General features: G+C 44.1%; 1 protein-coding gene across 3 annotated transcripts; it reads left to right on the forward strand.

The window, feature by feature from the left end:
• CLHC1 (clathrin heavy chain linker domain containing 1) lies at window positions 1-24,522 on the forward strand. 3 transcript variants are annotated; one of them, XM_019549282.1, is made up of 11 exons: window positions 1-643; window positions 3,386-3,573; window positions 4,584-4,714; window positions 5,514-5,721; window positions 10,490-10,605; window positions 12,052-12,139; window positions 13,057-13,163; window positions 16,426-16,600; window positions 19,301-19,503; window positions 21,963-22,136; window positions 23,582-24,522. In XM_019549282.1, exons 1-11 carry the CDS (start codon window positions 461-463, stop codon window positions 23,776-23,778), a joined length of 1,770 nt encoding a protein of 589 aa, XP_019404827.1. In that variant the 5' UTR covers window positions 1-460; the 3' UTR covers window positions 23,779-24,522. The 3 variants fall into 3 exon arrangements, with proteins under 3 accessions (XP_019404827.1, XP_019404828.1, XP_019404829.1); XM_019549283.1 differs by having other exon boundaries at window positions 5,514-5,715; XM_019549284.1 differs by lacking the exon at window positions 1-643 and adding an exon at window positions 2,517-2,577.
• Window positions 24,523-26,555: the final 2,033 nt, after the last annotated feature.

Raw genomic sequence — 26,555 nt, forward strand, 5'->3', positions numbered from 1 at the left:
GGGGCTTAGTGGGAATCGACGGTTCGGCGTTTGGCTATCTGCCCTGCGCTCCCTCTTATTGGCTCCTCTGCGTTCTGTTGCCTGCCCTGGGTTCTCTGCTGATCTCCTGCTCTGCTTTCTGCCCTCATGCTGCCTGTCTCCTTCCTTTTTGCCGGTCATCACGTGCAGAGGCTGCTGGGGCCACTTGGCCGTCCCTGTTCTAGACGAGGTCCCTTCGTGTGTCTGCGGCAAAGTAGTTGGGCTGTGAGTCAGAGGGGCTGTTTGTGAAGGACCCAAGCGCTTTGTGCTCAGCTGGGGACGTAGGTGCTCCTGGATTCAACCCCCTGCCTCCTTCACACTATGTTGCTCTAAAGGGCTTACCTTCTCTTGCAGGCTTTGACCGAAGCGTTCATTGTAATTGAAGAGGAGACAACAGCAGACTTAACTGGCCCAAAAGAAATGCCCAAGTCATTTATCTGCAATGTCTTCCCGTAGCATCAGGGGGAGGGGGCATGCCATCCTCCCTCCCATCCCCTCAAGGAGCGATCAGACGTTTCTGGACAGCATACAAAGCTACATCCTTACAGAAGTTGAAACAGTGGGCTGTACTGAGCAAGGGCCAATTGAGGAGTATTACATTATATACCGACATGTGTTTGATAAGGTAACAAAGCACGGGATGAAAACATTTTCTGTGCAAATGAGCAGCCAGCAGGGTTATCTTACAGACCTGTGGGCTTTTTTTAATAATGAGAATTTAGCATATTAAAGGGACTGGCTTGACAGCCCTAGAAATTCAGTTCCTCCATTCAGCTACAAGATTTGAAGCAGCAGGGTGGACCTCTCACCAGTATGTTTTATCTTATCTCTGACCCAGACAGACCAGCTCTGAGAGAGAAAAGGGCAGACCTGTTTCCAGAGATATACAGGGATAGCTTTCCTGCTGTTTAGGACACCTTGGCGCTGCTCTGTCATTCCCAGGCTGCCCAGACGAGAGTCATGCACACACAGTAGCGTAAGGAGATGTTTTAGGAATGTTGAGCCAACAGAGCACTTTCTTTGCTGCTGCTCTCTTTGCATTTAGAACAGCCACTTGGGGCTTTAGGATTTACGTCACAGTTGCACATCTTTGCCTCTGCTTGCACTGAGCACTTCTTGACTGGTGACAGGAGCTGATCATGACATTTGGCTTTTCTGAAACAGGGAAGCAGCTACTCCTTTATGGTGGTTGGGTTTTGTCCATGTTGTGTCCATGCTGTGTTTAAGAGCACTGACATGATATATGCCATAGTCTGCAAGCACCAACTCCCTTAAAAGAGGTAACTTAGACTGAGAGCAGCCCTCAGGTGTGCTAAGAAGCATGTCTGAGATGGGGCCAAATGCCATCTCTAGGCAGAGGCTCAGGGCTGTTCTAAAGCGGCTTCATCGCCTCATTTTCAGGAGTTGGTGCATGTTGAATGGGTTGTGCTTTGTAATGAGTCTGACAGTCCTGAACATGGTTTGGGGATGGTGCAGACAGGTGCTTAGCAGCAAGAGATGCAGAGTCGCTTCCTTGCATATTTCTTCTGTTTTAGTCGGTGACAAAGTGCCCGGTGAGTTAGACAGGAGTACACCTTAGAATAGACTTCTGTGTGTAAATATTTCTCATGTGAGCAATATGTTATTTCTCAGGATTTCTAACTCAGTCATGCATTGAGGGAAAGGAAGATCATTTGAAAAGTGTTTGCTTTTTTCCTTTTGAGGGGAAGGTCAGAGGTTCTCAAAATCTTAGCTGCAAAGTATCTATAGAAGAAATAAAGTCCGATTAAAAACAAAAACTCCTTTGAGAACCATATACCATGATTTAAGGTGAACATTCTGTGTTGCTAGCAGGGCTGCTCTTAGATACTGATGTTTCTTGGCTTTTTGGTACGATCCCAAAGTTTAGTGTGTAATTTCTGAGCCCCTTACCAGGATTGTGCAGTTTGCATTTTACTGGAGGATGGGCTCATTGACTTAAAAGATGATTTTTCCCTACATAGCAGATTTGCTGCACAATTGACAAACCCCTTTTGTGCCAAGAAATTGAAAGAAAATTGCTCTGAGTTTCAGTAATAGTGTCTGAAATTAGACATTACAACAATGGATGTAATATTATTTAGTACGTTATAAAGGATCATTTTACAAAGCACTGGAATGACATGTCGCTGGAGTAATCTGGGATAATGACACTCACAGAAACAATTTTTTGGTGGCAGTGTGGATGGGCTGCTTTCATACCTTGTGTATTGCCTCCTGTCTCAAGACCTGGAAGATGATTAATTTCTTTGCAGTCTCACAAAATGTGTCTGTGTTTTAACATTTTTTTCCATTAGGGGTCTTCCTCCTTATCTTTTAAATACTCTTTAAAGAGGTGGCTTGTGCAGTGGGGGACAGGGCATACAGCGAGGGAGTAGGGGGGGGGATTGCATCACCTGTCCCCCTGCATTCTGCCTCCCTCCCCCACCTTTCCTTCTGCCCTGGCTCCAGCCCTGGCCTGGCCAGGCCCATAGCTGGTACCTCTGCTTCTCCCTGGCTGGGCTAGGGCTGCAAATGATGTTGATTGCAGAGCATCAAAAGGTAAGCAGTAGATAGAAGGTGCGGGGAGGGAAGGAGGTGGTGGGGACAGGCATAGGTTGGAGATGGGTCAGGTATGGGGGAGACAGATGGGAAGATTGGGGGAGGCAAGCATGTCCACAGGGAGCAAGAAGTGGGGAGCCAGGGGGTGGAGGGTACAAGGAGTGTGAGGGCAGGCAACAGGTGGGTAACATAGCGGGGGGGCAAGTGGCAGTGCAGACAAGGATGGGGAGGCAGGCAAGGGGCAAGAATGTGACCCCTTACCCCTTGCTGCCGCTTTCCCTGCCGCAGCTGTGGGGAGTAGATTTAGACCACCTTCCACTAATTATTCTACACATGGAAAATTATAACCAATTTATAATTTTGTGTGAATAGAATCTAATTATTAGGGGTGGGGGATCATCTTAGATTTCAAGTAATCTTGGATATGGGTAAATATAGTAATTGTTAGTTAGCACTTGGGAAATCAAACTTGGGTATTAGATTCTTTGTCTCATATTAAGAGGACTTTTAGAAAGTCCTCAGCATTGTCAGTGGAGTATTGGAGGTTAGTTTTTGCTGTATCCAGTGTCTGCTTTGTGCTCTTCAGTCAGTCCAGACGGTGAAAACAAGCTTTGCCAGCTTCACTTTATGGTTCATGTGCACTAGCATTGCACTGCAGAGTGAAACAATGTGAAGTGTGTATTATATCCAGTGGTTTTTATTTAATCTGCCTGTGATGTGGTTAGGAGATTTTTGCAGAATTGTTTTTCTATTACATCTCTATAACATTGCAAATGGAAAAAAAATACCCAAACGTATGTTTTTACAGATAATAGAACATGTTTCAGCATACAAGAACATTCTGACGTCAATCAAACAGGAGTATGATGCATTTATTGAAGCATTAAAAGACAACCACAGGAGTGCATTTTATCTTCATGGAAAATTAAAAGCTCTGGCATCTGAGCCTACAGCTTTGTTGAATTATAGGAAAAGAGCATTCCAACTTGAGGATAAGTAAGGTCACCTCTAGCATACTATATAGGGGAATACTTGGGGTGCATCTACAAGTCGCTGTATGGTGATGTAGTAATATGTTGCATGACGTTACAACAATGTAGCAATCACGTAGATCTACATGTGATAGGCAGCTATATTACCTTAGCGGCAAAATCTAACCATGTACCATGCGCATGGTGCAGTATGGGCAATTACTGTGCCGTGCTTTAGTGCTTCCAAAAGGAAGCACTAAAGTACAGCTCCATAACAATAGCACCGCATGGCAGTGTGGTGCCCTTAGAGTGGGAATCATAGCTGCTTCCCCCTGTCCACCTGCACCCGTCAGCTCTGCTCCCTATCCCTGCGCTGGGGTAAGAGGCAGCATATGCTCTGTACTTCTTGCCCCAGGCTGGGGCAAAACGCAAGCTGCAACTGATGCTGCCACGAGAAGGTAAGTGCCGGTGCGTTTAAGGGGAAACCAGGTATAGGGGGAGGGGCAAGGTGGATGTGGGGGGAGGCATCAGGGGTTAAATCGGTGCTGTAAGAAGGGAACAGGTATTGGAGTGTACACGCATCGGGGGAGGGGGTGAGGACAGGCAGGAAGGGGCAGGGGTCCCCCCACGTACCCTGGTAGTGGTACTGGTCCTGCTACAGTGGGGGGGAGGGGGTTGAATTTAAGACAACCCTCCAATAATTAGATTCTAAACATGAAAAATTACTACAAATTTAATAATTTTCCATATATAGAAACGAACTACGGAGGGGATTGTTTTAAATTTGTAGTCTTAGATTTGGGTAAATATGATATATTAAGAGGCCTTAACGTGAAACCCTGTGAAATGGAGGATACATAAGGGATAGTGCCATTTGGTTGCATTTATGCAGATATAGAAGTACATCCTTTGAGGTGCACATGCCAAGCAAAATGCCTTTGCATGTCACACTGACCCCTGTGCTGGAGGTTGCTTACCCCTTGTCTCGGATTCAAAAGTAGTGGGGAAAAAATGAGACTCTTTTCCTTTTTTCAGAATAAAGATCATTGAGAGAAATTCTGCTAAAATTCAAAATCTGATAATGAAAATAAGAAATATAAAAAAGATGCCCTCTAAAGAAGCTTTGACACAAAGAAAGCAATTAAACCCTGCAAAGCCTATACCAGGTAAAATCTACTATACAGCTCTTCTGAGAGTGTCTTTTGAGAGAGATCTTTGTCCTTAAATAAAGAGAAACTGTATGTGCACTCAATCTGCAAGACATCTGCACCTCTTGGAGTAATGCACAGCCACTTTGACCAAGTGGTATGTGTAGGAGGATTTGTGCTTCATTGGAAACAGGGCCAGATCGTGTTCTGTTTACTGGATGTCGAAGTGGACTTGGGCACCTAAGTGTGAGTCTGTTCTACCCTGTTCAGTTCCTTGAACATCCATGAATGCATCTACCTTGTAGCATCTTGTTCTTAAGACTGAGTCTCTAATTAAAAGCAGCTACAAGGAGGAGGATGCACCAACATTTCGTATTAACGGTTCTTCAGCAACTTAGTGGAATCCAATCACATTAGGCACCAAAGTCCACTTATATGCCTAATAGATGAAAGAATTTGGCCCATACCATTTTCCAGAGAATCTCACTTTCTGTGAGAAGCATATATATGCTGCTGTTATCAAACAGCTCCACTGGTTTGTCCAGGAAATAGAGGCAGAGCCTCTTCCACTTCTGCTTCATGTTTCTCTGTATCCTTTGAGTTGCTACTGTTGTGCAAATTTTGAGGTCACTGCGCTAAATTCAGTGCTAGGTCAGTACAGATCAGAGGAGAGAGATCCTTGATTCTGGGACAGCTTATAAGTTCAGCCCTTCTTTGCAAGCCCTTCCTGGATTGTCTTACATTATTCATTGGGCGAGGGCTTCTTGAAGGGGTTTATACATCCAAAGCTCACGGAAGGCATTTTCTTCTTCCCCAGGTCTGAGTATAAAAGAATCGGTCAACTTGGATACACTTTCTAGACACCTAGCTCAGCTAGAGAAGAGAGTGCTGGAATTGAAAGGTGACATAATAACAAAATACATCCCTCGGGAGAGCAGGGCAGTGTTAGAGCAAGAGCTCAAGCACTCATTAAGTCAACGAGATGAGGCAGAGGCCTTGAACAAGAAACTCAGGCTTAGGTACAGGTACCCCTGTCATATATTTGCTTTTGCTTCAGGAGAGTTCTCTGCAGCGTCCTTTCTGTTACCTAGGCTGCTGGCAGACATGTGTTTGGAGTCTGAGGAATTTTATGCCTCATTCCCCAAAGCATGCTAATTGCCATGCTACATGTGAATAGCAGTTTGCACGATTCTGGGAGTGAGGTATAAAATTCCTCAAACCCTAATTGTACAAAAGCTGGCTGCCAGCATGGGGTGGCATCGAACCGGAGAGTGAAAAGCTCCCTGCTCCACAGCTACACCTTTCCCCCCCACAAAATTTGGAAGCAGCAGCTGGGGAGCTGGGATTCCCCCACTCCTCAGGGGCTGCTTCCATGGGTACCCAGGAATGTAAGAAAGTGGGCATGCAGCTGAACTCAGTGCAGTAGAGTCATAGAGAAGAAGGGCTGGCAAGAACCTCCAGAGGTTAACTAGTCTAACCCCCTCTGTCTGAGGTGGGATTGTCTCTATCCTAACCATCTTATACAACCATAATCAAAACTCTATATAAGACTGCCCTCAACCCTCACACAACGTGGACCTAACATCCTAATCTGCCACAAGTGAAGGAAGGGAACAATGGTAGCCAATGTCCTACTTCTATAAAATGTCAATATAAGCTCAAGAGGTTCCAGGTAGAGGGCCATTCCCCCTGCTTCAGAGGAAAGCAAAAATCCTGACAGTCCATACCAAGCTGGTCATGAGGTAAAATTCCTTCCTGACTTCAGGTATTCATAGATTCATAGATTGTAGAGTTGGAAGGGACCACAAAAGATCATTGTGTCCGATTCCCTACCCCTGGCAGGAAAGAGGACTGAGGTTAGTTGACCCCAACCAGGTGTCTACCAAGCCACCTCTTGAAGACCTCCAAGTTAGGTGATAGTACCACCTCTCTTGGAAGACCATTCCAGATTCTGGCCACCCTTACTATAAAAAAAAATCTTCCTAATGTCTAACCGGAATCTACTCTCCATTAGTTAGCATCCATTATTCCTAGTTACTCCTAGGGGTGCAGCACATCTCCAATTAGAGGCAGGTCCTGTCAAACCAACCTAGTGGTCTTCTATGACCAGGTCACCAAATCCTTAGATGCAGGGGTAGCAGTGGACGTAGTCTTTCTGGACTTTAGGAAGGCCTTTGACACTGTCTCTAACCCCGTTCTCGGGAACTATGGTGTCACCTACACAGTCAAATGGGTTGTCAACTGGCTGGAGGGCCGCACCCAGAGAGTGGTGGTGGATGGGTCATTTTTGACTTGGAGGGATGTGGGCAGTGGGGTCCCCCAGGGCTTGGTCTTTGGGCCCACACTGTTCAACATCTTCATCAGCGAATTGGACGAGAGGGTAAAAAGCACCATGTTCAGATTTGCTGACGACACTAAGATGTGGGGGAATGTGGGCATGCTAGATGGGAGGAATACGTTGCAATCAGACCTAGACAGGTTACAAGGGTGGGCGGATGAGAATAGGATGGGATTCAACACCCACAAGTGCAAGGTGCTGCACCTGGGGAGGAAGAACCAGCACCATACCTACAGGATGGGGAACTCCCTTCTTGTCAGTGCAGAAGCAGAAAAGGATCTTGGAGTCATCATTGATGCCAAGATGAACATGGGCCGGCAGTGTGGGAATGCAGTCAGGAAGGCCAACCGCACCTTGTCACGCATCCACAGATGCATCTCGAGCAGATCCAAGGAGGTGATCCTCCCCCTCTATGCGACACTGGTCAGGCTGCAGCTGCAGTACTGTGTCCAGTTCTGGGTGCCGCACTTCAAGAGGGATGTGGACAACATGGAAAGGGTCCAGAGGAGGGCCACTCGCATGATCAGGGGATAGCAGGGCAGGCCCTATGAAGAGAAGCTACAGTACCTGAACCTGTTCAACCTCCACAAGAGAAAGCTGAGGGGGGATCTAGTAGCCTGTTATAACTAGTCAGAGGGGACCAGCAGGCATTGGGGAAGTCCCTGTTCCCCCGAGCACTACCAGGAGTGACTAGAAATAAGCTGGCAGAGGGTAGATTCAGGCTATATATCAGGAGGTGCTACTTCACGGTCAGGGCGGCTAGGATCTGGAACCAACTTCCAAGAGAAGTGGTGCAGGCTCCTACCCTGGGGGTGTTTAAGAGGAGGCTAGATGAACACCTTGCTGCAGTCGTTTGACCCCAGTACTCTTTCCTGCCTTGGCAGGGGGTCAGACTCAACAATCTGCTCAGGTCCCTTCTGACCCTACAAACTATGAAACTGAAACTTCTAGCCATTGGCCCATGTCCTCCTCTGCAGCAAGAGAGAAAAGGTGTTTCCCTCTTTATGACAGCCTTTCAAGTATTTGAAGACTGCTATCAAGTTCCCCCTTGAGTGCTTTTTCCGCAAACTGAACATGCCTAGCTCCTTCAGCCTCTCCTTGTAGGACTTGCCTTTCAAGCTCTTGATCATCTTTCTTGCCCACCTCAGTGCCTTTTCTAAGTTCTCCAAGTCCTTTTTAAAATGTGAACCCCAGAACTGCACACACTACTCCAGATGAGACCTAACTAGTGCTGCATAAAGAGCTTTGCACCTAATGCATCTATTGATGCAGCCTAAAACCACATTCACCTTTTGTGTGTCTGTATCACACTGCAGGCTTATATTGAGTCTGTGGTCTACCAAGATTCCCAGGTCCTTTTTCAGTGGTGCTGCCATCCAGTCAGGTGTCACCCATTTTGTATTTGTGTTTTTGATCATTCTTCCCTAGGTGTAGCATTTGTCTGCATTGAACTTCATCCTGTTAACTCTAGCCCAGCTTTCTAATCTGCAAAGATCCTTTTGAATTGTATTTGTATCCTCCAGTGTGTTCACAATCCTTCCATGTCATCTACAAACTTGCTCAAGAGACTGTGGGATCGTCTCACCTTGCTGAAGTCCAGATCCACAATATCCATAATATTCCCTTCATCCACCCAAGTAGTTACTTTGTCAGAGAAGAAGATCAAGTTTGACACAAATTGTTTTTCATAAATCCATGCTGGCTGCTTTTGATCAGCTTTTCCTCCTTCAGATGCTTGCAAATGGCCTTCCTTAGGATATGCTTCAGTAATTTCCAGATACTGAGGTGAGGCTAACCAGTCTGTAATTCCCTGGGTCCTCCTTTTTCCCTTTTTTGAAAGAGGTGCACTACGCTGGCTCTTTTCCAGTCCTCTGGTACCTGGCCCATTTCCGACTTCATGAAGATCATTGCTAAGGGTTCCGAGATCTCCGCCAGTTCCTTCAGGACCCTGGGATGAAGCTCATGTAGCTCTGCTGACTTGAATTTATTCAGACTCAAGAAAAGCTGTCTAACCATCTCTTTTGTTATCTCCTCCCTCAGTTTGCCCCCTTTACCTAGATAATCTCTGTTAGGTGTCTGGCAGCTTAATTGTTTTGTGAAGAGTCAGGCAAAGTAGCTGTTGGGTACTTTGCTGCCTTATTTGTATCTAAGGAAGGAAGGGAACAAAGAGAAATAGGAAAGGAAGGAAGGAAGGAATCACACACTACAGGAAAAAAAAATCCCAAACACAAACTACGTACTAGGCAGTACGTAACAGCAGTCAGCCTCCGAAGTCATTAGCACAGAGAAAAGCCTCTTCAAGGCAGTCCCACACCTCAGCTGCTTATCACAGAGCCACAGAGAGCCACTGCTCTCTGCTTACTGCTCAGTTTGCTTACTGCTCAGTGCAGTGAACCCAGTATTGGAGGGTTTTTCCCTGATGTCGGGCTCACAGTGCTGCAGATCTTTAAAAAGCAGGCATACAGTTGGTAGCCCCGACCGAATGCCTGCCTGTTTTTAAAAATATATTTCTGAGCACCATGATCCTGACACTGGGGAGAACCTCCCCAATATCAGGCTCATGGTGCCCCCACTTTTTTGAGTAATATTTTCATGGCTTGTTTGCTATTTTATGGGACTGTAAATTCAGTGAATTTGTGGCTAGCTAGTTGATATTTATTGTTACCAGAAATATAACATGCCATGGGCCATAGATAACACTTCAATAGATTGTTATAAGTATATGTTAATATTGACATTGTTAATAATATTTGCAGTACATCTATTATTTGATCTCTGGCATTGCACTTGTCTTCTTGTAGAATACAAGGGAAGATACTGCTTCCTCCAAAAACCATATAATCTAAATAGATGAGTAATCCAAAGTAGGCATAAGGGGACCGACACGTCCTGGTCCCCAGTCCTCTCCACTTTGCATTGCATTGCAGCAGCAGAATAGGGGTAGAACTGGCACAGGAGTGCAGCCAGGGGTTTTCCTCATGGAGACGATTGCAATTGACAAAGGGGGTTCTCAGATGGCATTTAGTGGGCTGCTCTAACTGGTATCACAGAGAACAACGCTTAGAAATCTTGAAATTATACTAAAGACTCACCAGCTCCAGGATTATGGGTTCTGAAATGCATCCAAAAACCAGAGTAGAGTTTGCTGGTATCTGGCTTATTATGACATAAACATAATGCACCTCCATTGTAAGCATATGGAACAAGTGCATTTTCAGTGGGGTTGTAAGGAAAAAGGTGAGGTGTCTTTTTCATTAAGATAGGAATGGATAGGCAATCCAGTAGAGAAAGGGAGGGATTAAGGTGAGAATATTGGTGGGGTGATGATGCAGGGTAGAGTTTGTAGGTCCTTGAAGTCATAGACTTTGAAGTCAATCATAAGGTTGCAGAGATCTGTGCTTGTCTGGGTACATTGGTGTACTGAAATGTGCTGTTCCTTCTTTAATTGCTTATAGTTACAGTAGAATTACATTGGTTGCAAATGCTGTTTCTGCTTGGGCAAAATATGACAAGAACACCTCACTGCAAGAGCTTCTCTCTCAAGTCATGGAACAAGAGAAAGTTGATGAAGGTAAAATGATTGAAATTGAAATAAAGTATTATCCATCACAAAAAATATGGGGTTATAAAATATACCATTTACACCTCAGATGGTGTAAATGGTGTATTTTCATTGACTTCAGCGGGGTTATACCATCCTGTGTCAGCTGTAAATCTGGCATATTCTCTTTTCATTTTCCAAAACTAGACTAGGATTTTCAAGCAGGACGAAAGGAATTAGATGTCCCTGTTCTGTGACAATCAGTGGGAGTTAAGTTGCCCCCTAAGTTCCAGTCTTCGTGATATGAGGTCACTCTTTTAATTCCTTGGTTAGAATTGGACTCCTGCTTAGATCCATTAAGAAACATGCCCATTCCCTGTTGCATGCTGCTGTATGTGGCATTTAGGCACAGAAGTTTTTTGCCCATGACGAAGATAAAGACATAGGGGGAAAAACATTGCTAGAATTATATAAGAATGAATTTGGACTGAGGTGTTTTGCTTTTATTTAGGTAAAGGTGAGGCTGGGTAGGCTTTATAAACACAGAGGTAGGTTTTATAAACACTGCTTCTCACATGCTACTCATTCTCCTGTCCCATTTGTTCTGGGCTCACAGAGGTCTCTTGCTGTTAATGCTTCCAGACATCCAAGTTTTTTCATCCCAAAGTAGAGATGATGAATAATCATTAGAAATTATCCAGCAAATTGCCACTGGTCTTCTGCAGTGCTTAACTTTTTTATGAGCAGTAACACGCTCTGAGTGGCAGCAATCAAGGTTTTCTGAGCTGAAATAAAGTGCAGTGATGCACTTTGTACTATACTGAAATCATGTAACAAGATCTTCAGACCTCCATTATCACTTTACTCTGACCCTTCCAGTGGGCTTTTATACTGTGAGCTGAATTCTACTTCCATAATACCTTTATAGATCTGAAGTCTATGAATTTAGTGAAGGAACATGGGTTTCATAGCAATCAGAATCTGTTTACATATTGGCGCCTCACTGCTACTGGGAGTTTAAATGTGGTTTCTGCTCCTGTCCCAGAGCTAAGGTTCAAATTCTGCCTTTGCATACATTCTATGTAGCTGCATTCGTTTCAGGTGGAAATATAGAATGGTTTAGTATGTTGAATTTGACCCTTAGGTACAGAATCCAGTACCTAGACTATAAGGTTGGAAACAGGTAGGAAAATTCTGCCCTAGAATTTACTTGGGGTAACTAGAAGTGTTTCCTAACCAAGCTTCCACTAAGGAGAGCTGTCTTAGTCTCCTAAAACAATGGAAAGATCATTGGTTAATATATAATGTCCATTCCTGCCTGTTAATGCAACAGGTTTCAGTCTTCACATTCTAAAAATATACGTTTCTATGGATCACAGTTTATTCATGCTTGTTCTACTTTGGCAACTTCCATGCTAATTTTATTTAGTGAAATTATAATGTACTTACCCTTCATTGAAGTTTTTTATATTCCAGCTTCTGCTGTCTCTAGCATCTCTCATATATTTGAATATGACCCAGGCAAGAGTAAAGAGGCTGAAGATTTGCTTGAATATATTGAAAGGTAGAAAAAAACACCACAGATCTTTATTCAGTTCTATATACGCAGTTTACAGTATTGCGGTTTGCAGCACTACAGAGCAAGGCAGAAAATGTGTTGGGTCTGGGTAAGCTCTGAGGCTTGCTGCTACCTGGCGCTTTAAAGAATCTCAGTCAGTGTGCCAGGCTGGTCTCTGCCAGGCTGAACTGCTTGGGCACACAGGGTTAAACTCCCTGGTTGGGGAACCCCCTTGGCTTCCTCTGACAAGCCAAACCACATTTGGGTTGCAAGGGTCCCATTAAAATAGTGGTGCAGTTGGGGAATGTGGCATGGCAGGATGTTTGATTATTGGGATAAGGATCAGATCCCAGCATGCGTTATTATAATGTGTGCCAGTGCCACAAGGTACCTCCTAGCCCTGCCGTCTGCATTTATACTAAAGGTGTTACTTAATGTGAATTAAGCCAGCATGCTATTTCATCCTGGAATAACATACTATAAACATGTGCCTTTCTGTTATTGCCTACTTAAGTTTGGTTCCATTATAATTCAGAGTCGTGGCAGAAGCAATAAATCAGGTAGCTGCTTGCAGTTTGTCTGGCAGCTACCTTTCTCTCCCATCACCTGTGCTGTGGACTAAGCAGACTGCCGGTTGCTACAAGGTTTTGTTGGCAGAACTTTGAGTGTGTCTGCGCTCAAAGGTCCCCTGCAGCAGCAGCAAAACCCTTGCCTCTGCTGAGCAGTGTGTAAACTTCTGTCACTAATAGACAGCCAGCTGATGAGCTTGCTGTGTGAGCCCATCATCAGGTATGTCAACCACTTTCTTGTTGGTATATAAATCCATCATAAGCAGCTTAGACCAGAAACCAACCAGTCGTTCTTTTTTATTTTTGTTCCAATGCCACATAACATTGTCTTTTCTTTTGTCTCCCCTCCCCGAGGTTCAATGAATTATTTTCAAGTGGTCAGTATGAGGCTGCAGCACTCTATGCAGCAAACTGCCCTAGAGGAGTCCTTCGCAATGAAGAAACCCTGTTGAAATTTAAAGGTATGGACTTCAGCTGGAAAAAGTCCTGGACAGACTCTCAGCTTATAAAAATCAGTATTATTCCACTGATTTTAATAGCACTGTTTCATGCCATTTAGGAATCTGGCACTCTAATTCAAGTTAAAAGATACCTTGAGAGAGCAAACATGAATTACTGTGGGGATTACTTGTAACATTTCCAAAACCAAAGAGCCTGTGCAGCTCAGTCTTTTATCTCTTGTTTGGCCACTTTGCACTCAGGCAGTGAAAAAGGATTAGTTTGCTGGATTGCCCTCATGTACTGGCAGCGTGGCTGACTTGCTGCTAACTCCTCTACCTTTTCTGTGCTTGTCCAGAGAAATAGGCTGAGGATCTGGGGAGGTCTAAATGTGGCTTATCCTGAATGTTGTCTCTGTCTCTGATTATAGAACTAGTCTGAAGCCCTAGCCTGAAGCTATCTTATTTCCACTCATGAATTAGATGCACACAGACCTCACTTTGAAAGTTTGGTCCCAACTGCTTATCCAGGCAGTTAGCTGAAACCATCTCACAATATTTCATTCCATTCATTTAGACCTAAAATATAGCTAATTTTTAGTTTAATAAGAAGGCTGAAGTGCACAACAGAATACACTCTTTGGGTTATTGTTAGTCCTGCCTCCCCTGCCCCTCTACAATTATTTCCTTTGAATTGGCAACATAAAATATTGTGGTATGATTACTAATGTCAGTGGTTGAAGCTGTTACTGTGTTGCTCCTGGCAAGAACTAGAGCAGTGGTCACCAACTGGTCGATCGATCATGGAGCCTCTTGCAGTTGATGTGAGGCTGAGGGGGTTGAGTGCGCATGCACACGTGCAGCCCCCACAGCGCCAGCCCAGCAGGTCAGTCCGTGGGAGAGGGAAGGGGCAGGGGCCACATTGAGGCCTGCACGGTGAGGGACAGAATGTGGCAGGAGCAGGGGTAAGGAGGCTGGGGCCCTGGCCATGCGAATGGTAGGAGGATCAAGCCTGGACAGCTGGTCCAGGGGTATGGGAGGCTCCTGCCACTCTGTGTACCCTAGAGGAGGCCCCGGGGGGGCATGTGTCATCCCCCCTCCACCTCCCCTGCCGCATCTGTGCATGGCGGAGGCGGCTGCTGTTGTGGGCTAGGCTTTGCACCCCGAGCCCTGCTGCACCTGGCCTGGGAGCAGCTCGACACCATGTGCATCCCACTTTCTAGCCCAGTGGCAGGATGCACATGGTGTCGAGCTGCTCCTGGGTCAGCTGCAGTGAGGCTTGGGATGCAAAGCCCAGCCCACAACGGCAGCCACCTCTGCCCCACGCACAGATTGGGGAGGGGAGCGGGGCATGTGTCCCCACCCCCCCCAAATGTGGTGGAGTGTGGGTGGCTGCAGTAGCTGGGAGGGAGTGGGGCTGGGGCAGGCCCTACATAGCCAGGGTGGGGCGCAGGATGCAGCTGCGCAGGGCTCGTCCAGGGACATGGGGAGGGAGGGACACCCAGCCCAGGAGAGCATGCAGGGCAGGGTGGGCTGGGGCCATGAGGGCACTGGGTTCTTCCTGGCAAGGGTGTTGGACAGGGCTGCACTCGGGGTGAGTGGTGATGGTGCTGGGAGCAGGGCTACAGGGGGGCTGCAGCCATCCACAAGTTCACTGTAGGCCCCCCCCCCGTTCCATCACCACCACCACCCACACCGAATGCCACACAACCCCTGCCGGGAAGAGCCTGGTGCAGCCTCCTAGTCCACAGTGGCAGCCCACCCTCCCCCACACGCTGATCCTGGACACACAGCCCCCATGCCCTTAGGTGGGGAAGAGGCAGGGGGAGGGGAAGGCTGCACCAGGCTTTTCCTGGTGGGGGGAGTTGGGCTGCACTGTGCTTGGGGTGGGCGGTGGCGGCACTGGGCGGGGTTGGGCTGGCTACAGCAAATTTTTGGTTGGCTGCAGCACCCCCTCCTCCCCTTAGCCCCTTTCCCAGCGCTGCCACCACCCGTTATGTGCCCCCCCGGGCCTCCGTTTGTCCCACCACCCAGCCCAGCCAGGGCCCCAGTCTACCCAGCCTGTGCTCCAACCTGTGCCCCACTCCCTCCCTCACTGCTGTGGGGCCTCTATCTCCCCCACCTCCCATGTTCCTTTTCCCTCCCCCCCAACCCTTGTCCCACAGACTTACCTGCTGCGGGGGGGCATACCCCCAAATAATTTTTTCTCCCTCTGCCTTGATCTGCTCCCCCCCTTTCCCTTCCCACAAACTGACTGCTGGGTGGGGAGACACAGTAGACTGCTGGGTAGTACACGGTAGATCTTGGGTTGCTTTTTAATTCAAAAAGTGATATTGTACTTTAAAAAGTTGGAGGCCACTGAACTAGAGGAAATTTTGGGAAGATCACTGAACTATGTTGTTTTTCTTTCTTTTTCACTCTATGTGCAATTGGTAAAGATCTAAAGCAGTAAATTGCAAAAGAACTACACTAAACCAATACTTAGAATCTGAATGAGCTGGTAAGCTCTATATTGGGCCCCTGATCTGCCAAAATTTTTCTCACATTCTTAGCAATAAGTATGTGAGAGGCCCCTGTGACTGATGTTTGCAGAATGCTTGATAGTGAACTGTTTGAAGCCTTACCACTAGGGGGTGTATTTTCAAAGTGATGTGCAGGAGTTTCAGTCTTACTCCCTTCAGCATCACTATGAACTGCCTGGTTTAAATCCACATATTTTGCTATGAAAATGTGTTCTTTAGTGGTTTACAGATGAGATCCAATACTCTGATGAATTCACCCGTTTTGCTCCAGGGCAGCCTGGGCTCTCAATGACTGGCAAGGCAGCTAAGGTGGTACTGCACCTTGAACCTTGGTGAAAATTTGTCCAGGGCATGGATGTTCAAGCCCTGGCCCATGGGTCAAATCCAACCTGTGGAGTCATAGCATTCTGCCTGTGTGGCTCCTCATGAGTTGGGAATCTTGTCTGTGGGAAAGCAGTGATAGTTAATACTGTTATGCCTCCCCTGCTGCCAAATCCCAAGCCCACCTGGGTTGGGGCTGGGTCACACATGCTCCCCCCACACAGCTGGATCAGGGCTGGGTTGTCCCCTAGGTCCCTCTGCTCCTGTCCTGTGGACCAAATCAAGCCCATCGGCTAGATCTGGCCTGCAGATGGACCAGGTATCACTGCCCTCAGGGAATTTGGGAACATTAGCAAAGCCAAATTAAATTTAAAAATCTTAATATAGTAAAAGTGCTGTTTTCCTAAGTGTTTTGATCAGTGGCTTTCCTTTTCTTCCTTTAGCACTTGGTTTTATTAAAGGAAAGAGTCTTCCTTTGCTGAAATATTTTGAGGCTCTTATAAACTCAAGTACTGCAGTTAAACACCCTCTGAATGCAGCTATGACTCTGGAAGCAATCAGATGTGCATTGTCTGAAAAACAGTTAAATCTAGTTATACACTGGGTCACACAGCAAAGGTAAATGGGATTCTGGGCTCTTTGAATCATAGGGGTGTATACCCTCCCTCTTGTGAAAGTTGCATTTGTGCTTTTTCATAAGCAATCAGGCCCTACTTACAGAGAATCTCCTCCCCCTTTTTTGTAAATTAGACCCATGCAGATAGTGTTAAATTAGCAGATACCTTTCTTTGATGCCATTTGTTAAATCCAGCTTAAATTCACTGTGAGTATAAACTAAGACAAATGAAAGGTACAGAAAGCTATTTTTGCAAAATATTGTATTTCTTTTAAGTTGCTGTCAATTTTGTTAGATCATTCTAGAGCACAATTTTGTTCCATATCCTTTCTCTCTTCCACTTCAGTAAAAATGTACATAAAAAGATGTTCAAATATGGTCTAATACCTTTTTTTTAAAAAGGTACCTTTGGTCTGATACCTTTTAAAAAAATTAGAAGTCAGCAGTTACTGGAAAGCTGTAACTTTTGTGGTACTGTCACTGATAATATTAATATCATCCACAGTATTAAGTAGAATTATGAGAGAGGCCTGAACTGTTAACGCATATGTGGCCGCCAGTCCCTGCATTTTATTTATGAGAATCAGGATGCATTCAGATTTGAATTTCCCAAACCAGACTTGCCTCTGCAATTTAGCTTTATGAGTCAGATCCCAAACTGGAAGGGACCCATATTCTAGGTCCAATTCATATTGGTCTCAAGGTGGCAGAAATCCCATGAAACAAACTTGGCATTAGTCTTAATTATAATTCTGGCACCTGGGCTTGAAGTGATGTGAAAACCATAGCAGTAATTCTCAAAGCCTAGTTTGTGTTTTGGCTTTTGAACCTAGATTCTAAATCGACTCATTTAGACTTAACTGATTCCAAGCACTATTTCCTTATCTCTCCTTTTGCCACCTTTTGTCTCTCTTTTTGCCACCTTTCTAAAATAGCTTTTTAAGTATGTTTTATTAGTGCACTGGAATCAGGGAAATTAGTAAAACAATAAGATGCTGCAAGTGGTCATATCATACTGAAACATAGCATACCTTATATGTGTAGGTGAATAGAAAACCTGGGTCCTTGTGCCAAAACAACAAGGTTAAAAATGATGTCTCTGACATAATTACGGTTCATACCATGATTTTAAAATGCCACTTTACAAATATTATAATCATTTGGTTTGTAAACAAAGTTGGTACCAATGTTTAAGTTCAGCTTGCTCAGCACTTCCACTCTAAGCCCCTATAATATGTTGCTTATAACTTTTCAAATTTTTAACTGTTTGGGCTGAAACTTTTCATGTCAACTGTCTTCTGCAAAGTGATTTCCTACATAAAGTTTAATTAAAAGCCATTTATTTCTTTTAAAAATGATATGGAAATGGGCTTTTTTGCCAGTATTGAACAGCTATTTTCACCCTGGAACCTTTGAAGTGTTTCCATCCTCTGGAGTAGATGGTTGATATTTGATATTCCTTGGCCAGGGAAGTGCCTTTTTTGGTCCTTCTGACATTTCATCCAGATTTGGCCAAGTTAGAAGCTTCTGAAAACTGTTTATATGCTCATTTGAGTTAGTTATGAGGCTGGCAGCAAAAACCTCCTACTGTTCTCCCTGGACTGAAGTTGGTCCAATTCCACACAGTTCCCCTAGCCAACTATTCTGAATGTTGTCTGGTTCTTATATACCATCCTCATTAAACATGCACTCATCTAGCTGAATTTCCTAAAGCAAGAAGTCCAGCCCCGTGCATCTGGCTTCCATCCCAAAAATAACAGCCTCTTTTCCTGACTTCCCATATGTCACAGTTTGGACATCATACATACACATTTCCTCCTTCCTTGTGTATCCTAGAAACTCATCTGGGATTGCATGCATCCAGGAGTGTTACAAGGGATATAATCCCAACTACCAAGGACTGAGACAGCCCTAGGTACTGATGGGACTTTCTTGTGCACTCAGACATTATGGAAAAGATGGAGAAAGTCTGATGCCAAAGCAGAGGGGATAGGAACATTGTAGGAGATGGGGCAGGGGAGCAAAGGTTTAAAGGAAAACAGTCTGGTGCCTTAAGATACCTCAAAAAGTAGTTCTATTGTGATTGCTTCTGAAATACAGGTTTCCCTCGCTAACCATTGCCAACCACAGTTTTGAGTATCTACACTTAATATTCTGTATACCAGGGGTTCTCAATCCCTGGGCCATGGCCCAGTGCTGGGCTGTGGCAGGTCGGCAGCACAGTCTGCAGCACGGTCAACTGTCAGACTGGAAGTGGCCGTGGACCAGCAAATCTCAATCCCCCAGAGCCAGGTGGAGAGGCCACAGCTCCTTTTGCAAGGAGTGCAGGGTTTGGTCCATCCCTCTCTACCGGGGGTAGAGGTATCCTTACCTGTCTTCTGGCCAGAAATGCCGGCCACGATTGGCTGTGACTGCTGAGCTGTGGTTTGCCAGGCTGTGGTTTGCCAGGCTGCAGCATAAAAACTTTGGGAACCCCTGCTATATATGATTTTGGCTACCACAGTATATAGTTTTGAGTAAACACGGTTTTTCATGGCTGCGCATCAGCCCACCACCAGCCATTTTTCCCATAAACCTTTTGTCTTGCCAACCATGAGAACTTTCAGAAACTTAACCCCTGCAGTTGGAGAGGGAAACCTGTACTCCAAATTATGAAAACTCACTTGTAACATTAGTTTGTTTTACTACCTTGTTTCCTTCAGGCTGACATTCTCTGAAGCAATAGGGGATGTGATTTATGACTATGGGGAGGTTGAGCCATACAGCAAATCCAAATGCCTGGCATTGGCTCAGATTGTCTACAGTCAATGCGATGTACACAAGAAAGCTGCTTTGTGCCTGTGTAAACAGGGCCAGATTTGTGGAGCAATGGATTATATAAAGCAATTGAAATCCTTTTCTTTAGGTAAATATCAGAATATGTCTTACATTTTCTTTCATCATCGATTCGGTGAACATTTTTTTCAGATAAAAAAAATCCTTCTGGTAGCTTTTGGATTGAATCTTTAAAGCGTGCATTAATGCATTCATGTGAAAAATCTAATTCTGTACATAATGATCTTAACATAAAAAGTAATGACAGAATGCCCTCCCTCCCCTTTGATGTGAAAATTCCCCTAATGTTTTCTGTCCACCAGTGCATTAGATTTTGCTTTCTCCATAAGAATTGTGTTTAAGGGCTATCTGACTGCATCTATCTTTGCTGTTGCTTAGCAGGACTACAACCTCAAGGTCATTGTAAAAACCACAAAATATTTGTTTTTCCAGCCAACTGTCAAGGTTTCCATCCAGTTTTTTACAGGCAGCCACATATAGTTCTCTACATATTTTTGTGAAGTATTATTGCTTGGACATTGTAGGAACTGAAGTTTGGCTCAGTGGGAGTAGAAAACTATTGCCAAACTAAGTGTGACTGAATTTACTTACCCTCTTAAAATTTAAATTTTCTTTTTGATTTATCAGCTATCTGTTGTTCACACATTTGTATAAAATATCGTCTTTCTCTCTCTCTCTTTGGCATGCTTCACAACTTGTATTTGTGTACATGAATGTCTCTGTAATATATACATTATGATATCTCTGTTTTAATGTTCTGATCCTGCACTGTTTAGGCATGTGCTTTTACTCATTGCATGTGCCTAAGTTGTTGGATCAACACGAAAATGTTGGATTTTAGTTTGACTGTGAGTTACGATAGAGAATACGTTTGAACACATAGCTAGACAGCCATGACCCCAGGTCTGCTGGTGTGAAATCCTAGGTCTGTTGTAATCGGTGAAGGTTTTACTACTGTGTTCATTTGGGGTTTAGATTTCATCTGATGTATTTCTGCTTTCTCATATAACCACTTCTCCTTGTATAGTAGAAATTGTAATTTTATGTTACTTACGGCCCTGAGAAAATGAAATTTGTGATCTAGGTAGGGGTATATGTAGGCACAGCAAACAGCTGTGCAGGACCACTGAAGCATTCTAGCTTTTTGCTGCAGAGTTTATTCCAAATGATACTACTTCTCTAATAAGTTGTATAGGGCAGAGCTGTGCTCCAAGAGAAGTGCTGATTGGAGAAGTGGTGTTCATTGAAGTAAAAGCCACAGTAAGTAGCTGAGCAGGTTAGTCTTATTTCAGCAACCTGTTGTGGACCATGTAAAAAATCTGGGTTCCACTGTTGCTTCACTACTATGAAAGTACCATTTGTTGAAACATGAAAGCACAGCCATTTCGATTTGCAGTTGCCATTTTTAACATTTGCATGCAGATCAACTCATGGAAAAGGCAGCATTTTACCTTTTGGAGTCCTCACATTAACCAGTTCCTCCTTCCCTTGAGGATGAAATGCTAGCTCTGCTGAAATCCATGGAAGCTTTTCCAGTAATTTAAAAGGGGCTAGAATTTCTCCTGTAGTTCTTTCCTTTCAAAATATCCATGACCTGTCTAGTCACTTAGCTGAAGGTACACATTTAGGGCCTAGTGCTGCAGGAAATACAGTAGGCACTGAAGAGCTAGGTGTAGTATATTGCAGGGTTGTGCTACTTAGCTCATATGTTTTTGTTTCCTTTATTCAATCAATCATTTTTCTGTAAATCATGGTAAGTCTTTTCAGTATGTCAGCCTCCATCTGCTAGTGTGGTGCTTGTCACTATCTGCAGCATTCTAATAAATGTGCAGTCTCACCAGTGCCCTATGGAAAATGGCTATCACTTCTCTGATCTGAGATGTGACACCGCCGTATAAACAGACCAAAATCATATTAGGTTATCTCTGTGGCCGTATTACAGTGCGAAGTGAAATCAGTTTTGCTTTCTGTTCTTCCTTGTGTCCCCTTAGGCTTAGCTGTCCAAGTATCCCATTAAAATCCTTGTTCACATTAATATTACTTAGTTTTGTTAGGCTGCATGTTTCTGTCTCATTTTATTTCCTACCCAAGGCTTCAATAACAACAAGGTTTATTATTTAATTATTTTCCTGTCCTTTTTGGTATTTGCAACAGCACTCTACAATTTATCATCTGTGAAGTTACTCTGATGTTTATCTTCTTTTTTTTTCCCCCTAGAAAACTAATGCGAGGGCTTTACCTTGATTTCACTGGAGTTTCTCTGGAGGAGGGGTGTCAAACTTATCTGGCCCTGTGGGCTAGATGAGTGGCCTGTGGTTGATCTGTGGGCCTGATCCAGATGTGCACTGGATTTAGCGCATGCCCTGAACCGACCCCATGTGCTCCTGCTCCAAGACCCCCAGGCAGCACTGTGGCCCAGATCTTTGACACTGCTGCTCCAGAGTGTTTAGTGAGATCAGAATCTGGGCCATGGTCATATATCATGTGTGAATATATTCAAGTAATAATGTTTTGGTGTTTGATTTTTAGATGATTACATATTCCTATTGACAAACTGTGCTAGTATTGAGTTAATTTGCTGTTTAACTCAAGAATGGAATGGGAAACCAGCATCTTTATCCATTGGGGCTATAGTCCTCTCACTCATCTCTACTGGTCACAAGCAACATGGCTTACATCTGTTGGAAGAAATGAGTGAGAAGAGTAAGTACAGTAAGCTGCTATTTACAAACACTTATTGTGAAGTTATGTAAATATATAGATATTTATTGTTATCTATTTAATGTTTATTGATATATCATTTGTTATTGCCAGCTGGGCAATAACAAAGCAATTAAATTGCAAGTAACACCAAAAGGAATAAAAATAAACTTAATGAGATCACATTTCATAATTTCATAGTTGGTAGTATCGGAAGAGACCTGAACAGATCATTAAGTCTAACCCCCTGCCATGGGCAGGAAAGAATGCTGGGGTCAAACAGTCTGGGCTAGGTGATTGTCTAGCCTCCTTTGATGACCGCAGGGTAGGAGCCAGCACCACTTCCCTTGGAAGTTGGTTCCAGATCCTAGCTGCCCTGGCTGTGAAATAGTGCATCCTGATGTCTAGCCTAAATCTACTCTCAGTCAACTTATGGCCGTTATTCTTTGTTTCTCTCGGTAGTGCTCAGGGGAACAGGGACTCTCTCATAGCCTGCTGGTCCCCCTTGGCCAGTTTGTAGACGGCCACCAGATCCCCCCTCAGCCTTCTCTTGTGGGGGCTGAACAGGTTCAGGTCCCATAGCCTCCACTTCTAAGGCCTGCCTTGCTGCCCCCTGATCATGTGAGTGGCTCTCCTCTGGGCCCTCTCGATACTGGCCACATCCCTCCTGAAGTGCAGCGCCCAGAACTGGACACAATTTGCTTCATTGTGCTAACAAGTTTAATTCAGCTAATTAGAAAACTTAATATTGTAGTTAACTTATTCCATATACCCATTATACTCTGTCAGAAAGCCTGCAAGCCTGCTGTAGGTTCTTTCTGTACTTTCTCAAAAGTTAAGCTCTTTTCTTGGCTACAATAGCTTTGTAGTGATACTTTTGTTTTTTCCTACCTGCAGTGACAAGTGCTCCTAACTCAGAGCCATATCCTGCTGCTGTTAACTTGAGCAGCAAAACTTTCCTTAACTCCATTGAGGGCACAGCTAGACAAACATGCCTCCCTGTCTTTCCATTACTACTGTGATCTAAAGAACAAGTTTGAGTTCTGTTAGCTTCTATTTTTTATAAATGAACTGAACACCATTTTCTTATGGCTTTTTTATTAATTTCTTTATGTGGTTCCTAAATGATTGGAGATCACTGGTAGTCAGAAAGGCCTCTAGATTACACTAGGTTTCTCCCTACCCTCTTTCCAGTTCAGTTTGATTATAAGGTTGCATGGTGGACCCTGAGAAATTTTTAGAGTTGACAATATTCTTTGAGTGCAGAAAGTTTAGGAACCACTTTCTTGGTTTCTTTTGTTGGTCCTTAGAATTATCCAATGGGGAAGAGAACAAGAATAATCAATTTGTAGTCGTGTCCCCTATGAGAGATGCATCTTGTGCTATGTTTAACATCAATGGATAAAATTATTAGGGAAAATATTGTGAAACTATTTTTTTTTTATCAGATGCTTTGGAACAAATGATACTAAACGATACCATATGTACTGTGGAAGGCTGGAAGAAGATTGCAGATACATGTGCAGAGAATAAGCATGAACAATTGTCTGAGGAAATTATCTCCATCCTCACTTCACAGGAAGGAGTGATTGAAATTTTGCCAGATGATGAAGATGCAAAGATAATGGAACATGTTTTCCTGTAGTTCTTCTGGAGGGCAACTGGGGGAGCTCTTACAGTATCTGAACTAAGAATTGTTTTAGCTGTTTTTATGAACCATAGAAAACACTGGTTTCTCAGAAATGAAGCTGAGAATTCTTTTTACCATCAAACATAAATTACTTGTTCCTTTTAATTACCTTTGTGTGCATTTCTTTTAACTGGGAAGGTAGTTTCAGTACAGAATAAACGTGGTCTGTTAATGAATGTCTTGACATACATTCAGGTTTTATATGCATTTCCCTTGCATTGACTAATGCGTGAAGTTTTCAGATTTGCTTTTGTCCATTTTTGTGCTTTAGTTGCTTTTGTAAGTGTATGAACGGGGAATTGAGTATGATCGGGGGCATCAAATTACTTAGATTATTGTGATAACATTTTTTGGAGTTCTGCCAGGACAGAAGACAGTTGTTCCATCAGGTCCAAATTGTCTTCAGATACAGGTATCAACTTTTGTTATTTTTTGGTGAAGTTATATGTGCTTGTTTGAAGATCATATGATTCATATTATATGATACTATAATATGATAATATGGTAGTAATGGAAATCTTATTTTGCTAATGTTGCTGTTAAAGAGATAGGTAGTACAGCCTTAGGAAAATGAAGGTGCTCATATACAGCTTTTGCCAGCAAAAAAAAAAACTTGGTGTGTCCAGAACCTCTTAAAAGTTTGGGTGTGAGAACTGCAAATATTAAAAACCAGAATAAACAGGAAGACTGTTAAGCAGATTCTGCCTTTACCTACTGTTGTTGCATTTTCCTAAATATTATAATTTTATAATTATAGTAGCACTAATGATCCCTGTTCTGTCTTAGCTTAAGCACACAGATTTTTTAAAACTAATTCATTGTATTTTTTATATTGCCAGAACTTGCTGAGCTAGAACCACCTTTACAAAGATGAACATTCAAAGCCTGCTGATATTAGTAGTATGTAGGTTCGCACCTTGGAGATGGGCATCTGTTTTCTTTCCTGTTTCCTTGATTAGTGGTACAAAACAATTGTGTATGTGGTAGAACCCACCATGTGGTAAGAAGTTTCCAACCACTCTAAAGCAAGGGGTCAGTAAACTATGGTTCATGAATCAGTTACACTTCAGTGACAGTCTCTGTCCTCTGTCACCATGGAGGGAAGAAAGGGTGACTGTGGGAGTTCTCCCCATGCTGTCATGGAGAGAAGAAACAGTGGCTGCAGCCATATCCTAGCACCTGCCTGCCCACCTCTGACCCAAGCTTCGTCATTTCAGCCTGCAACCTGAAGAGGTTGCTGACTGCAGCTCTAAAGGATGACTCCTCCCTAAGACTTAACAATCTTTAACAGTGTTATTTAGGGGTAATCCTTGGGGTACAACGGGGCTGTTCAGGTGGCGGCCCATAAACTGCATGCGACCCTTGGACTTTTGGCTAAGATCTCGCAAGATGGGATATCTGAACCCCAAGGCCTCTGGGCCTGGGGCTTGCATGTAGGATGGGTTTGGGGAGTAACCAAAGCCTCAGACAAATGGGTCTGGGAGGGAGAATATTTGCTCGGTGGTAGAGCCACACAGATATGACGATTGAGCTCTGCTTAGTCAAATTTTGGAACTTGACTATTGGGTTTGCCCAACTGGAACTGATTTGGCCTTTGAAATTATATGTATGTATGTAAAGAGAGAGATCTCTGTATTTAGTGATAGATGTACAGATAGATAGATCTAGATGTATAGATAGATATAAGCTGCATGCAGCCTGCAAGTGGTTAATGTGCTGCCCTTGGGTTCCTACCTGGCTGCTGCTGCAGTTGAGGTCTTTAGGGTCCCCATACCTCTTTCCCTCAAGCCTGCTCCTTCCCCAGTGGGCAGGGTGACACAGCCCACAGGACTGGGGAGTCTATGACGTGGTGGAGCAGTGGGGTCTAAGGAGGACGCTGCCCACATGTGCAGTACAAGGAAGGGAGCACCATCCCGGCAGGGATTGCAGTAGTGCAGTGAGGGAGGGGGGCATTGTGCAAAAGTTTATGAAGGGTGGCAGCCTTGGGGATCCGTGAATCACACTAATGCAGCCCATGGGGTGTACAGCCTGCGTGGCATGTGGCCCCCAGCCCCTTAGAAGTTGGACCGCTTTGGTGGACAAGGTAATGAGCAGTCAAGCTTTTTTCTTAAAATAAATTCAAGTCCATCCCATGCTGACCAGTTTGCTGTAGCTGAGTGAGGACAGTGTTGTAGAAGAAGGGAGGGTCTTTGACGGGGATATGAGTCTTTTAGAATCTGTGTTTTTGTGTCCCAGCCTCCTCTTCTGATCTAATGCTTTCTATTCCCCAGTTGTTGGGTAAAGGAGGTATTTCTAGGAGTTTGGGAAACAAAGGGTTAAGAAGCTTGGAAATGTCTTAGTTGAGACAGAGGGGTTGAAAGATAAGTGAAACTGGGGAAAGAGAGAAAGTGAGATTTAAAGTTAAAATTTGTGTTAAAGTCCTATTGTTGTTAGCCTCATTTTACAGAGCCCTCTTTGAGGCAGAAGAATTAAATGACACACTGCCTATGTTTGTACTACCTCAAAGTTTGCCTTGTGCTCTGTGTTTGAAGCTCTCTAGAATGCTGGGACTTTTGCTTTATAGTATGCTTCAGGGACGATGTTAAAAGAAACATACACTTTTCTATATTTAAATGTTTAATTTTTCTCCCCAAAGCTTACTATTCCTGCTTTTGCAGCAGTGGGTTTTCCCTTCATCTAGCCTCATTCCACCCATGTACAATACACTTGCTAGTGTTATGATTAAGGAATGA

This window comes from Crocodylus porosus, unplaced genomic scaffold, assembly GCF_001723895.1.
Source record: "Crocodylus porosus isolate Cpor-Errol unplaced genomic scaffold, CroPor_comp1, whole genome shotgun sequence".
NCBI classification, from domain to species: Eukaryota; Metazoa; Chordata; order Crocodylia; family Crocodylidae; genus Crocodylus; species Crocodylus porosus.

Coding starts and splice junctions, on each gene's coding strand:
- CLHC1 (XM_019549282.1), top strand. CDS start 461: ATGTCTTCCCGTAGCATCAGGGGGAGGGGGCATGCCATCCTCCCTCCC. Junction 3,574..4,583: donor GCATTCCAACTTGAGGATAA/GTAAGGTCACCT, acceptor TCCTTTTTTCAG/AATAAAGATCATTGAGAGAA. Junction 4,715..5,513: donor CCCTGCAAAGCCTATACCAG/GTAAAATCTACT, acceptor CTTCTTCCCCAG/GTCTGAGTATAAAAGAATCG.